This window comes from Balaenoptera acutorostrata, chromosome 1, assembly GCF_949987535.1.
Source record: "Balaenoptera acutorostrata chromosome 1, mBalAcu1.1, whole genome shotgun sequence".
Lineage (NCBI taxonomy): Eukaryota > Metazoa > Chordata > Mammalia > Artiodactyla > Balaenopteridae > Balaenoptera > Balaenoptera acutorostrata.
Genome location: NC_080064.1, coordinates 118,270,094 through 118,284,071, shown reverse-complemented (window position 1 = coordinate 118,284,071; position 13,978 = coordinate 118,270,094). Strand labels below are relative to the sequence as shown.

The window sequence follows — 13,978 nt, the reverse complement described above, 5'->3', positions numbered from 1 at the left end:
TACATGCAACTATAATTATGTAATATTAACTGCTACCACTTATTAAGCTCCTATAGTGTTAACACATTCTTCCTATTCATAATCCCTACCACTTTTCTCCTAATAATGTTAACTTACTCTTCAGACCTGACTCAGCTTGGTTGTCGGTTCCTTCAGGAAGCCTTCCCTACACTGTCCTAGTCTGGGTTAGAAGTCCCCGCTGCCCTCTCAGTTCCCGTTATTTTCTCTTTGGCAACACTTATCACACTATATTGCCTGTTAATATTGATCTCCCCAGCAAGAATATGAGCTCCATGAAAGGAGGGTGATCAATTGCTTTGTTGCTCTTTATATTGCCAGTGCCCAGAAGAGTGTCTGGCACATAGTAGGCATTCAATAAATATTTGTTGAAGAAATAATTAATTATACAATAGACAAAAAAAAAAAAAAACTAGCATGTCCTTCATCAGCTAACTCACTTCCTTTCTTCAATGCGTTCTATAAAAAGGGGCATGAAAACAGAAGTGAGACTGATTCTCTGCAGGAAGAGAGCCATACTTTTGCACAGTAGTTTATACTCTGGAAGAAGATGGCTCTTCACCACCTATGGATCTTGCTCCTTTGCCTACAAACCTGTGAGTTCTGACCCTTGCTGATCCCCTCCTAATTTTCTGTTGTTTTAGAAATTTCCCTTAAGGAAGACATTGAAATGCCCTTTTGATCTGCTTTAACAGAAACACACTGGGTCTCAAAAAGGATCCAACTGACTGGGGAGAGACCTAAGATCCAAACCTAACTGTTTTTCAGCTTTAGAGTTTATATTTCTGAATTTTATTTGTATTCAGTCTCTAAAGATCTGAGACAAACCCTTCTACTCAGAAGAGTCAGCACATGGTATACCTGCCCAGAAAACCAACAGAGGAATAGATAATCCAAAACATTGAAAAACTTAAAAGCAATTTGTTTTTGGTGTTAGAATGTGTTATATAGATTTTAACAGAGATAGACCCTTCTCAATTATTTCATTGCTCCAGCAGATTAGAGAGATGCATGACTATAATTATCATTGTAAAAACTTCATCTCTATAAGCCCCCTTTATTTTCAAAGCAAATTCAGAGCTATTGCTCTGCTTCTGTCCTCCAAAAACCCTAAAATAAATGGAGATTATTATCCCTGTTTTACAAATAAGTTAGTTCTCAAAAAAGAAACAGAGACGTTGAACTGAAAATTCTGTTTTTCTTACTTATGGCTTAACAGTAAAGTATAAAGGTCAAATGAATATTGGTTGTTGTTAGTACAAAGAAAACTATGTAACATTAACGTAGTTCTGGGAGTGTTGTGTCATTGCATATATTATCTCATTAAATCCTAACAATTGCCTTATTTATGTAAAAACTGACTATATTTGGCATTTCTAAATCTACTTATAGTGTCTCTTACCAGCTTTGGAAATGCACTAGCAAATTCCTGGCATGGGTTAGAACACAGAGAATCTAGTGGGTTAGGATTTCTTGAAAAGGTAGAATCCATGCACCTTGGTCTCTCTGGTTCCTTAACCATTTAAAGCTGTGGCTCATTTAATGTGAGCTTCATAGAGATTGTATCCACTGGGCAGGCCAAGTTTTTAGAGCCTACGTTAGTCATCCTGACATACAAGTGAAAAATGCAAGTAGATGGGGAAAAAAGTTGGATAGAACCTAAGTGTAAATCTAGGGATGTCCCCAATCTTCCAAAGAAGGGCTGGACAGGGTGGTACTTGATACCACTTAACTTGGAAAGCATTTTACAATTTTTATGCCCACATTCTTATGTGATACATAGTAAAATCATTTAAATAAGTGGATAGATATTATTAATTCCATTATGCAAAAAAAGTGTAATCTAAGATTCAAGTCAAACAATTCACCTGAAGTTTCACAACCTGAAATTGGTAGAGCTGGAAATGGACATTTGTTCTGTTAACCCCAGGGCTATAGTTTTTTCTGCTCCACACTTTTCTGACCTCTTCACTCATTCAGTTTCCGCATCCTTGATACTCTTCAAAGGGCAATACATGCTACGATGAAAGGCAGCTCTAAGATACACTTGCCTCATCTACTGAAACTGAAATCGAAGTTGTCAAATCAGCTAGCAGTGAATCATTCATCCTTAGCTTTAGGACTTTGGGAAAGTTATATAAACTCCACCTGTTGTCGGGAAGGGGAATATTTCCCCTCTTCCCCCTCTTGAGTTCTTGTGGCTGGACTAATAATAAAATTGACACAAGACAGATTATAGGAGAAAAGAGACAAATTTTGATTTGTGCACACAGAAGTCTCATAGAAATTAGACCTAATAAGTGGCCAACACAAACAGCTTTTATACTTTTTAGACAGAGAAAAAATAAACTTGTGAAGAATCAACAGGACAAAGAAACTTAGGCTTTGGGTGCTCAGTCAGTGGAGAATGTAAACAGAGTTTGGGCTTGGAGTCCTAAATTAAAGTAACAAGGTTTGTTTATACAAGCTTCTTGCCCCAAATTCCCTGTCTCTGGTGATAAGGATGTCCTTGTACTTCCAGATATAGGGAGTGCACCTTTCACATGGGAGATTTATTTTCTGCTTTCAGGGGGACAGAGAAGAGTCAGAGTTTTCCTCTTGCATTGGCTGCTTCTTAAGGAACTTCAATTCAAAATAATCAACATAGGGAGTTCCCTGGTGGCCTAATGGTTAGAATTCCAGGCTTTCACTGCCATGGCCCGGGTTCAGTCCCTGGTAGGGGAACTGAGATCCTTGCAAGTGGCACAGCCAAAAAGTAATAATAATAATCAATATGCCATTGTGGCATATTTGGGAGCAGCCCATCCTGGGCCCCAAAAATGTTATTTAGACTTCAAAATGGGAGAACTATTAGTACAATAGGATTGTTTTGAGAACCAAAATGATAATCCATGTACAACACTTGGCACAGTATCTGAATGTAGTAGGTGCTTAACAAATATTAGCTAATGCTGTTGTTTTTCACACTTGCTTTTCACATGGTCTGAGGAGGAGCCAGGGCTTTCTTGCACTGAGATCCTGGGCGAGACTCCTCTGTTTAGGATGATCCAAGGAACATGAGCAGATGAAAAGATGGTGGGAATTTGAGCTTAGGTGTGGGCTTTTGGGGTTCCATAAGAGAAAACCAGGGATGAAATATTCATTTTGTCAGGGATCCATAAATGAGAGATGGGGACTTGTTTTTATAGCAGTAAAACTAAAAGTACTTTCAGGTACAATTTGCCTTTGCTGAATGGATCTCTTTACCTTTTAAAGTTTATTCTACCAACATTTCCTGAGTCAAAAATATACCCAAAATCCCTCCTGCTGCTATTCCTGACAAAGGTGGTCCCTTATATTTAGCACTGGGCTTAGACATCAACATTGACTTTACTTACTTCCCTGGAATTCAGAACAGTGGAAGCAGCTGAAATGTAGTGGGAAAAGGGGGTTGGAAATCCCATTTTCCCTTGAAATCACTGAAATAAGAGGAGTCTGAATGTGCAAAGCTCATGACCATTCCATGTTGGAAAAGTTTTCTCTAAGAACCAAGACTCACAGTCTTATGCTCTGTAATCTCAACTTCCTCATCGTGACCTGTGAACACTGTGACTCTGACTGTCCCTCCAAATATTCTACTAGCCACCTACCCTTTGGGGTAGAAAACAAGAATCCACCACTTTTGCTTCCTGCCCCTCTATGAGTTCTTTCTCATACTCCTTTAATTCTTCCTTTTCTCCACACCTTTCTCACTTCTCTTTCTTCAGCCCCTCCACTTGCTCCCTTCTCCTCTCTCCTGTCAATAATAGTAATAATTAACCATTTATGAAGCAATCACTACATGTCTGGCATTACTCTAAGTAGCATACGTTTGTTATTTTGTCTAATCCTCACAACACCTTATGAGATGGATACTATTAATATCCCAATTTACAGATGAAGACATTGACACAGAAAATCAGAAGTCATTTAACCAAAAAGTGGGGGATGTATGATTTGAACTCCAGTGTCTTTAGGCTTAACCACTGAGCAGTGCTGCCTTCACCCACTTTGATGCTGAAGTAGAATTGTCCCTGAGACTGATGGTTATCCCACTTTGGGATTTATAATGAATGGTGATTTATTCCCAACAAGAAAGGATTATTCAGCAGAGGCTGGGCCTATCTCTATACCTACCTACAGAGGAGGATGGGGATGAGAGATCAGGCCTTTGCCAATAACAGAAGTTTAGGCAGGCCAGCAAGGCAGAATATCCAAGGAAATGACCATATCCAGACATGGTTCAGGTATCATTCACATGAACATTGTTATGTGTTGACTTGAATTTGCTTTTTCACAACAAACAAGGGCCCAGTATCAACAAGGTCTTGATGCCTTATTGAACGTAGAGCACAGTCATGGTGTGTTCCAGCAGGTGATACTTAAAAGTACAAGAGAAGTGAATGGGCCCCTCTGGATATCTGTTCCTGGATAAGTAGGCCCCAAACATCATGCTGGGGGTTAGAGACAGGACTTCATGCCTGGAGAAGGGTCCTGGCAAGAGTCAACTTGCCACTAGTCCAAAGTCCTAATAAAGAGGGGCCTTCAAGATAAAGACAAAGTCTCTGTTCTAGAAAGCGATTTGAGCAGACTACTACCATAGACACTCAGAAAGGGCTTAAAAGCAAAAGCCCAAACTAACACACCATTGTAAAGCAATTATACTCCAATAAAGTTGTTTAAAAAAAAAAACTACTATGTATACAACAGACAAGCAAAAGGGTGTATTGTACAGCACAGGGAAATATAGCCATTATTTTCTAATAATTTTAAATGGAGTATAATCGATAAAAATATTGAAAAAATAAATAAAGCAAATCATTGTAAAGATTCAATGATACAGAGCTTAGCACAAATGTCTGGCACATAGTAAGTGCTCAATAAATATTGGCTATTGTTCAAAAAAAAAAAAAAAGCAAAAGCCCAGTTATAGACAAGAAAAAATATATTAAGTATGGGGAAAACTAGGTGTCAGGACATTAGCTTAACAATCCAGTCTCCAAGTAGAGGCTCGAAGCTGCATCCTTGTGACAACACTGGACTCCAGTAGAGGGAGTAGTGACCCACCACACCAACCCAATCCACAAAGCAGCCCTAGAGATCAATACGGTGACCCACAAAGCAGCCAGAGTGCCTTCACAATAGGAACCCAAAAGTCAGTGCTAGGCCACTTGGGCTACTCAAGTATTTCCTAAATCAAACCTTTCTTCTCTTGAACCTAAGAGAAGGATGAATCTGTAAGTTTGGGGGTATCTAAACTCATCTATGTGGAAGTTGGAAAAGAAGGAGTTGTGAACAATCAATTGGGGGGCTGATGTTAGTAGAGGTATGTACCCGCATTTCCTTTGTTATACTCGACTTTTGATTATATGCTTATAGTGCCAAGTAGTGATAAAACAATGGGTGGCCAAGACCCCATCTCTGTTTTGAGAATCTGTGTGTGTGTGTGTGTGTGTGTGTGTGTGTGTGTGTGTGTGTGTTTTGCAGAAGTGGATTCAAGTCAACCCAAATGTCAATAAAGATAATATAAAGTAAAAAAAAAAAAAAAAATCCAGCAGAAAATAACATACTATTGATGGGGGTGGTAGGTTCCTTTTTTTTAAAACCTCATAACCAAGGACTTTCCATCCTCATGCAGAATGACACAAAACTTCTGGCTGCTAACACTTTGTTTCCTCTTTGCTACTTCCCTTCACTCAGAATAACTGCTTACAACCACCTCTTTTCTGGGTGCCATTGGGTGGTGCTACGTCTGGTCACCCTTCCAGGCCTGCAATATTCAAGGAGGCAGTGAATGGGAGAAGAGGAGGGGAAGGTTAGCTGGAGTCAAAAAAAGGACAAGAAATACTGACTTGAAGAATCCTAAAGAAGTGAGGGGGTTTGGGTCACTATTAAGCAAAAATCTACCCTTTCTTATTTCCACTCCCATGAATAGCTTCATGTTGGCCTTCTCTAACATCTCCCCAATACTGCAGCTCTTCTTTTGGAACACATAAGAGTTGTCTGGGGGTATTATCTTAATCTCTGTAATAGTACTTTCGTTTTACATAACAAACGCACATGGTGCCTAGTATATGCCAGGTACTTTTCCAATAGGTTTACAAATATTAACTTTAACTCTCATAATGCTTCTATGAAGTAAGTGCTGCTATTAGTCTATTGGCTTCATTTAGAAGCTGATAAAACTGAGACAGAGAGGTGGTTAAATTTCCCAAGGTCTCATGGCTAGAACCTGGCAGAAGCAGGATTCAAGCTCAGGCAGTCTGGATCTTCATCACTAAGTCATGGTGCCTGACACGGGGGCAGAAAGAGGGTGCTCCTCATGGCAAGACTCCCTTTGGGGTCTCTAGATTCTTCTCTGTTGATATATACACCTGAGAGCACTCTAGTGTCATTTTTTTTTAATTGTATTTTATTTTTTTATACAGCAGGTTCTTATTAGTCAGCAATTTTATACACATCAGTGTATACATGTCAATCCCAATCGCCCAGTTCAGCACACCACCATCCCCACACCCCCGTGGCTTTCCCCCCTTGGTGTCCATACGTTTGTTCTCTACATCTGTGTCTCAACTTCTGCCCTGTGAACCGGTTCATCTGCACCATTTTTCTAGGTTCCATATATATGCGTTAATATACGATATTTGTTTTTCTCTTTCTGACTTACTTCACTCTGTATGACAGTCTCTAGATCCATCCATGTCTCAACAAATGACTCAATTGCGTTCCTTTTTATGGCTGAGTAATATTCCATTGTATATATGTACCACAACTTCTTTATCCATTCAGCTGTTGATGGGCATTTAGGTTGCTTCCATGACCTGGCTATTGTAAATAGTGCTGCAATGAACATTGGGGTGCATGTGTCTTTTTGAATTATGGTTTTCTCAGGGTACATGCTCAGTACTGGGATTGCTGGGTCATATGGTAATTCTATTTTTAGTTTTTTAAGGAAACTCCATACTCTTCTCTATAGTGGCTGTATCAATCTACATTCCCACCAACAGTGCAAGAGAGTTCCCTTTTCTCCACACCCTCTCCAGCATTTGTTGTTTGTACATTTTCTGATTATACCCATTCTAACCGGTGTGAGGTGATACCTCATTGTAGTTTTGATTTGCATTTCTCTAATAATTAGTGATGTTGAGCAGCTTTTCATGTGCTTCTTGGCCATCTGTATCTCTTCTTTGGAGAAATGACTATTTAGGTCTTCTGCCTATTTTTGTTTTTGTTTTGTTTTGTTTTGTTTGTCTGTTAATTTTTATTTATTTATTTATTTGTGGCTGTGTTGGGTCTTCGTTTCTGTGTGAGGGCTTTCTCTAGTTGTGGCAAGTGGGGGCCACTCTTCATTGTGGTGCGTGGGCCTCTCATTATCACGGCCTCTCTTGTTGCGGAGGACAGGCTCCAGACGCGCAGGCTCAGTAATTGTGGCTCACGGGCCTAGTTGCTCCGTGGCATGTGGGATCTTCCCAGACCAGGGCTCGAACCCGTGTCCCCTGCATTGGCAGGCAGATTCTCCACCACTGCATCACCAGGGAAGCCCCTTCTGCCCATTTTTGGATTGGGTTGTTTGCTTCTTTAATATTGAGCTGCATGAGCTGTTTATATATTATGGAGATTAATCCTTTGTCCATTGATTCGTTTGCAAATATTTTCTCCCATTCTGAGGGTTGTCTTTTCTTCTTGTTTATGGTTTCCTTTGCTGTGCAAAAGCTTTTAAGTTTCATTAGGTCCCATTTGTTTATATTTGTTTTTATTTCCATTACTCTAGGAGGTGGATCCAAAAAATCTTGCAGTGATTTATGTCAAAGAGTGTTCTTCCTATGTTTTTCTCTAAGAGTTTTATAGTGTCTGGTCTTACATTTAGGTCTCTAATCCATTTTGAGTTTATTTTTGTGTATGGTGTTAGGGAGTATTCTAATTTCATTCTTTTACATGTAGCTGTCCAGTTTTCCTGGCACCACTTATTGAAGTGACTGTCCTTTCTCCATTGTATATTCTTGCCTCCTTTGTCATAGATTAGTTGACCATGGGTGTGTGGGTTTATCTCTGGGCTTTCTATCTTGTTCCATTGATCTATGTTTCTGTTTCTGTGCCAGTACCATATTGTCTTGATTACTGTAGCTTTGTACTATAGTCTGAAGTCAGGGAATCTGATTCCCCCTGCTCTGTTTTTTTCCCTCAAGACTGCTTTGGCTATTTGGGGTCTTTTGTGTCTCCATACAAATTTTAAGATTTTTTGTTCTAGTTCTGTAAAAAATGCCATTGGTAACTTGATAGGGATTGCATTGAATCTGTAGGTTGTTTTGGGTAGTACAGTCATTTTCCCAATATTGATTCTTCCAATCCAAGAACATGGTATATCTCTCCATCTGTTGGTATCATCTTTAATTTCTTTCATCAGTGTCTTATAGTTTTCTGCACACAGGTCTTTTGTGTCCCTAGGTAGGTTTATTCCTAGGTATTTTATTCTTTTTGTTACAATGGTAAATGGGAGTGTTTCAGTAATTTCTCTTTCAGAATTTTCATCATTAGCATATAGGAATGCAAGAGTTCTAATTTCTCTTGTGGTCAGAAAAGATGCTAGATATGATTTCAATTTTCTTAAATTTACTGAGGCTTGATTTGTGACCCAAGATGTGATCTATCCTGGAGAATGTTCCATGTGCACTTGAGAAGAAAGTATAATCTGCTGTTTTTGGATGGAATGTCCTATAAATATCAGTTAAATCTCTCTGGTCTATTGTGTCATTTAAAACTTCTGTTTCCTTATTTATTTTCATTTTGGATGATCTGTCCATTGGTGCAAGTGAGGTGTTAAAATCCCCCACTATTATTGTGTTACTGTCGATTTCCTCTTTTATAGCTGTTAGCAGTTGCCTTATGTATTGAGGTGCTCCTATGTTGGGTGCATATATATTTATAATTGTTATATCTTCTTCTTGGATTGATCCCTTGATCATTATGTAGTGTCTTTCCTTGTCTCTTGTAACATTCTTTATTTTAAAGTCTATTTTATCTGATATGAGTATTGCTACTCCAGCTTTCTTTTGATTTCCATTTGCATGGAATATCTTTTTCCATCCCCTCACTTTCAGTCTGTATGTGTCCCTAGGTCTGAAGTGGGTCTCTTGTAGACAGCATATATATGGGTCTTGTTTTTGTATCCATTCAGCAAACCTGTGTCTTTTGGTTGGAGCATTTAATCCATTCACATTTAAGGTAATTATCGATATGTATGTTCCTATAACCATTTTCTTAATCTTTTACATTTGTTTTTCTAGGTCCTTTTCTTCTCTTGTGTTTCCCACTTAGAGAACTTCCTTTAGCATTTGTTGCAGATGTGGTTTGGTGGTGCTGAATTCTCGTAGCTTTTGCTTGTCTGTAAAGCTTTTGACTTCTCCATCGAATCTGAATGAGATCCTTGCTGGGTAGAGTAATCTTGGTTGTAGGTTCTTCCCTTTCATCACTTTAAGTATATCATGCTTATGGCTTGTAGAGTTTCTGCTGAGAAATCAGCTGTTAACCTTATGGGAGTTCCCTTGTATGTTATTTGCCGTTTTTCCCTTGCTGCTTTCAATAATTTTTCTTTGTCTTTAATTTTTGCCAATTTGATTACTATGTGTCTCAGCGTGTTTCTCCTTGAGTTTATCCTGTATGGGACTCACTACACTTCCTGGACTTGGGTGGCTATTTCCTTTCCCATGTTAGGGAAGTTTTCGAGTATAATCTCTTCAAATATTTTCTCTTGTCCTTTCTCTCTCTCTTCTCCTTCTGGGGCCCCTATAATGCAAATGTTGTTGCATTTAATGTTGTCCCAGAGGTCTCTTAGGCTGTCTTCATTTCTTTTCATTCTTTTTTCTTTATTCTGTTCTGCAGTAGTGAATTCCACCATTCTGTCTTCCAGGTCACTTATCCGTTCTTCTGCCTCAGTTATTCTGCTATTGATTCCTTCTAGTGTAGTTTTCATTTCAGTTATTGTATTGTTCATCTCTGTTTGTTTGTTCTTTAATTTTTCTAGGTCTTTGTTAAACATTTCTTGCATCTTCTCGATCTTTGCCTCCATTCTTTTTCCGAGGTCCTGGATTATCTTCACTATCATTATTCTGAATTCTTTTTCTGGAAGGTTGCCTATCTCTACTTCATTTAGTTATTTTTCTGGGGTTTTATCTTGTTCCTTCATCTGGTACATAGCCTTCTGCCTTTTCATCTTGTCTATCTTCCTGTGAATGTTGTTTTTGTTCCACAGGCTGCAGGATTGTAGTTCTTCTTGTTTCTGCTGCCCGCCCTCTGGTGGATGAGGCTATCTAAGAGGATTGTGTAAGCTTTCTGATGGGAGGGACTGGTGGTGGGTAGAGCTGCCTAGTGTCATTTAATCTTCATAATTCCTCAAAGTGGTAGAGGAATTTTATTTCATTTACCAACTAGAATCCTGAAGTTTAGCAGGTAAGTGACTTCGTCATGGTCATTTAGCTAGTTGGCAACAGAGCCTTGACTAGAACATGTTTCTTGATCCCTAGTTCAGAACACTTATACTAACCATGCTATGAAGCCTCAGTCTCTGGACCTATGCAATTTTCTTGTTGTTGTTAACAACATGAGAATATTGGAATGGAAAGAAGTTACAGTTAGCCAACTGCTCCTTCTTATTAATCAGTTTACACCATGGACCCTCCACACCAAGACCCAGAGACCAGTAGAGTTATCTCTTGCCCTCACTCTCTCTCTTGCTCTGAGTTTTCTACCTTGCTTTTTATTGCTAGAAAAAGAGTAACTGTGTCAGTAGCCCCAAAAGTATTTATTCTTTCAACAAATATTTAATAATCATCCACTAATTGTTAGGGAAATACTAGTGACCAAAACAAACAAGGACTGCATGGCAATTATATTCTCATGAGGGTGCAAAGTGGGGAAGACAATAAGTAAATACGCACATACAATGCTTTAGTAGTCATAACTGCTATGAGGAAAAATAAAGTAAGGCAAGGCAATAGGGAGTGATGGGAAGGAGACTGTTACTTAAACATGGTGATTAAGAAAGCTCTCTCTGATGAGATGACATTGGAGCAGAGTTTCACGGTAAGGGAGTGATGGAAAGAGTGTAGAAAAGGAGGACAGCAAGTACAAAGTCTCTAAGGCAACAGCAGTTGGTTTGAAGAATGAGGAAGTCAGTGTGGTTGGAGTGAGTAGAGGAGAGAAGGGTAGGAGAAGAGGCAGGAGGGAAGGGGCCAGACCAGACAGGATCTAGTAGACGGTGGCAAAGTATATGAAAGGAGACTAGGGAGCCCCTCAAAACCCCAAATGTATACTGTCTTTGTTTTTTCTTTTTATTTTTTTTAAACATCTTTATTGAAGTATAATTGCTTTACAATGGTGTGTTAGTTTCTGCTTTATAACAAAGTGAATCAGTTATACATATACATATGTTCCCATATCTCTTCCCTCTTGCATCTCCCTCCCTCCCATCCTCCCCATCCCACCCCTCTAGGTGGTCACAAAGCACCAAGCTGATCTCCCTGTGCTATGCGGCTGCTTCCCACTAGCTATCTATTTTACATTTGGTAGTGTATATATGTCCATGACACTCTCTCACCCTGTCACATCTCACCCCTCCCCCTCCCCATATCCTCAAGTCCATTCCCTAGTAGGTCTGTGTCTTTATTCCCGTCTTGCCACTAGGTTCTTCATGGCCTTTTTTTTTTCCTGTCTTTGTTTTTAATAGATTCTAAGGAGAACTATGAGGTTTAAGCCTAAACACACTCTTTGTTGTCATCAATATTTGATATTTCAAAATCTCTCTGGATTCCACCCAACACTTCTTAGTAAGTTTCCCTTGCTCAGCTATGAAGAATTTCCCTCTATTCTGTTAATGTTCTCCTGCTCCATCAATATTTCTAACCCAGGTGAAGTTTCTGATTCTTTATTTTTTCCAAACACATTTCTTATTCTCATATTCTCTATTGCCTTCTTCCAGTCAGTGAGTCAGTGATTTTTGGCAGCTACTTTATCATGAAATGTACATTTGTAAAGTCCACCCATTCACTTGGGTTCATCCAGGGGAACAGGAGTTATCACCTAATACACGAAAGATATATTAGGCTGGAAAATGTGCCCAGCTTCCCTTCCAGGAGGGGAAATCCAGCTCCAGTGAATAGCCTGTCCACAGTGCTCTCTGTCTAAGCTGGTGTCATCCTGCCCCTCCGGTCCCCTCTTCACCATAGCTACCTAGGGGTCACAGTGAACATATTTTCCCATCCAAGCCCACATCCCAGGGTTCCAGCCTTTTCTTGACTTTGCTTCTCCTCTAGAAGTAATGCCTTTCTCCTACCCACCCCTGCTGTGGTCTGGCTATGGGAGTCAGGAAATCACAAACAGTGGGAAATGTTATAAATGTGCATCATCTCTTCTTCGTTAGGCTTCCAAGTCTGCTCAGCAGTACCTTCATCCGCTTAATCAATCTCTTGTTAACTCCCTGAGGTGTTCCCTGGAGCAGCATTTCCTCAAAATTTTTACATTCATCAAAATAATAATAGCAACTACCATTTTTATGTGCCAGGCATTGTGCTAAGTGCTCTATCTTTATAACTGCATTGAATAATTATCCACATTTTAAAGGTGAGGAACCTGAGGATCAGAGAATTTCAATAATTTTCTCAAGATAACATATGTAGGTTCAAATATACCTAGTTTCAAAACGTGTGTCCCTAACCTTTATACTTCCTAACTAGTCCCACTCTTGCCTCTTCTTATCTCCTACATTACTGAAGAGATGAAGGCCATCAACCATGACTGTCTACTATTTTATCTTCTCTACTCCAAAATGTCCACTACATATTAAGCACCTTCTGTGTGCCCTCACAACAATTCCATGAGGCAGGCATTATTATATGCTATCTTGTAGTTATGTAATATAAGGGCCTCAGTAAATGTCAGGGATTGAACTTGAACACAGATCCATCTGGCTCAAACCTATATTGCCTCCACCTCACAAAGCAGCCTTTCTTCTATCACTACTCCCCACAAGACCTCAAAATACCCGTATGCTTTCACTCATCCTTTCCTTTTTTTCTTCCACTTCAGATGAAGGCATTACCCTCCTCTGATTGAAAACCTATACCTTTCTCTGCCCACCATTTCCATTCCATCTTTTGTTCCACACAAGCATTAGTGGCCTGTGTATCCTGCACTGTGCTAGGTGCTTGGGATTTGAAGGCAAGGTCCCTGGATTCAAGTGATTCACAGTGTCCAGAAACAGACACATGGATTCATGACTACCAGCCAGTGTGGCAAGTACTATCAGAGAGAAACACCGAACTCCATGAGTAGGAGCATGTAACCTAGAGCAGACATGATCAGGGAAATCTCTATCTTCTCTCCCTCCCTACCACACTTCCCCCACCAATACCTTCTATTTTAAAACAAAATCAAATAAATTAATTTTGCTTGACCCTCTAGCTATTATTCTATCTTATAACATTTCTTTCACTATCAAGCTTTTCCACTTCTTTACCGCATATTCTATCCTCAATCCTCTGTACTCTGGCCTCCATATGAATCATCTTAACTTGCACTACATTCTCAAGGGCCATCAATAACCTCCTAATGGACAAATCTAGGGATCATTTTCAGTCTTTATCTTACTTGAAGACTCTGAATCATTAGACATCAGTTACAGCCCCCTTCTTGAGATTTTTTGTCCTCCTGGATTTCATGATATTGTCCACTATTGGTGCCTCTCTTGCCACTCCTACCACTTGATCTATTCAGTTTCTTTTGATAGTTTCTCTTTTAGAACTGTGAGCACTGTTCACAAGGCTCAGCCTTGGACTTCAGCCAACTCTTCCTGAGTGACCCTCTTCTTCAATCATCTCCTCTCCATAGATGATTCCTAAACACTTGAATTTCAGTTTGATGGCAAATGACAGAGACTCAAAAAAAAAAA

The 13,978-nt window shown here is 39.5% G+C and overlaps 1 protein-coding gene across 2 annotated transcripts in view; it reads left to right on the top strand.

Moving 5' to 3' along the window:
* The first annotated feature begins 530 nt into the window (after positions 1–530).
* Positions 531–13,978, top strand: part of CD84 (CD84 molecule) — a 39,103-nt gene continuing 25,655 nt past the window's right edge. For both annotated transcript variants that reach the window (XM_007171755.2, XM_007171754.2), the window contains exon 1: positions 531–614. In XM_007171755.2, the coding sequence (XP_007171817.2) occupies positions 569–614 (46 nt within the window). In that variant the 5' untranslated portion in view covers positions 531–568. The remainder of the gene's footprint in view (positions 615–13,978) is intronic.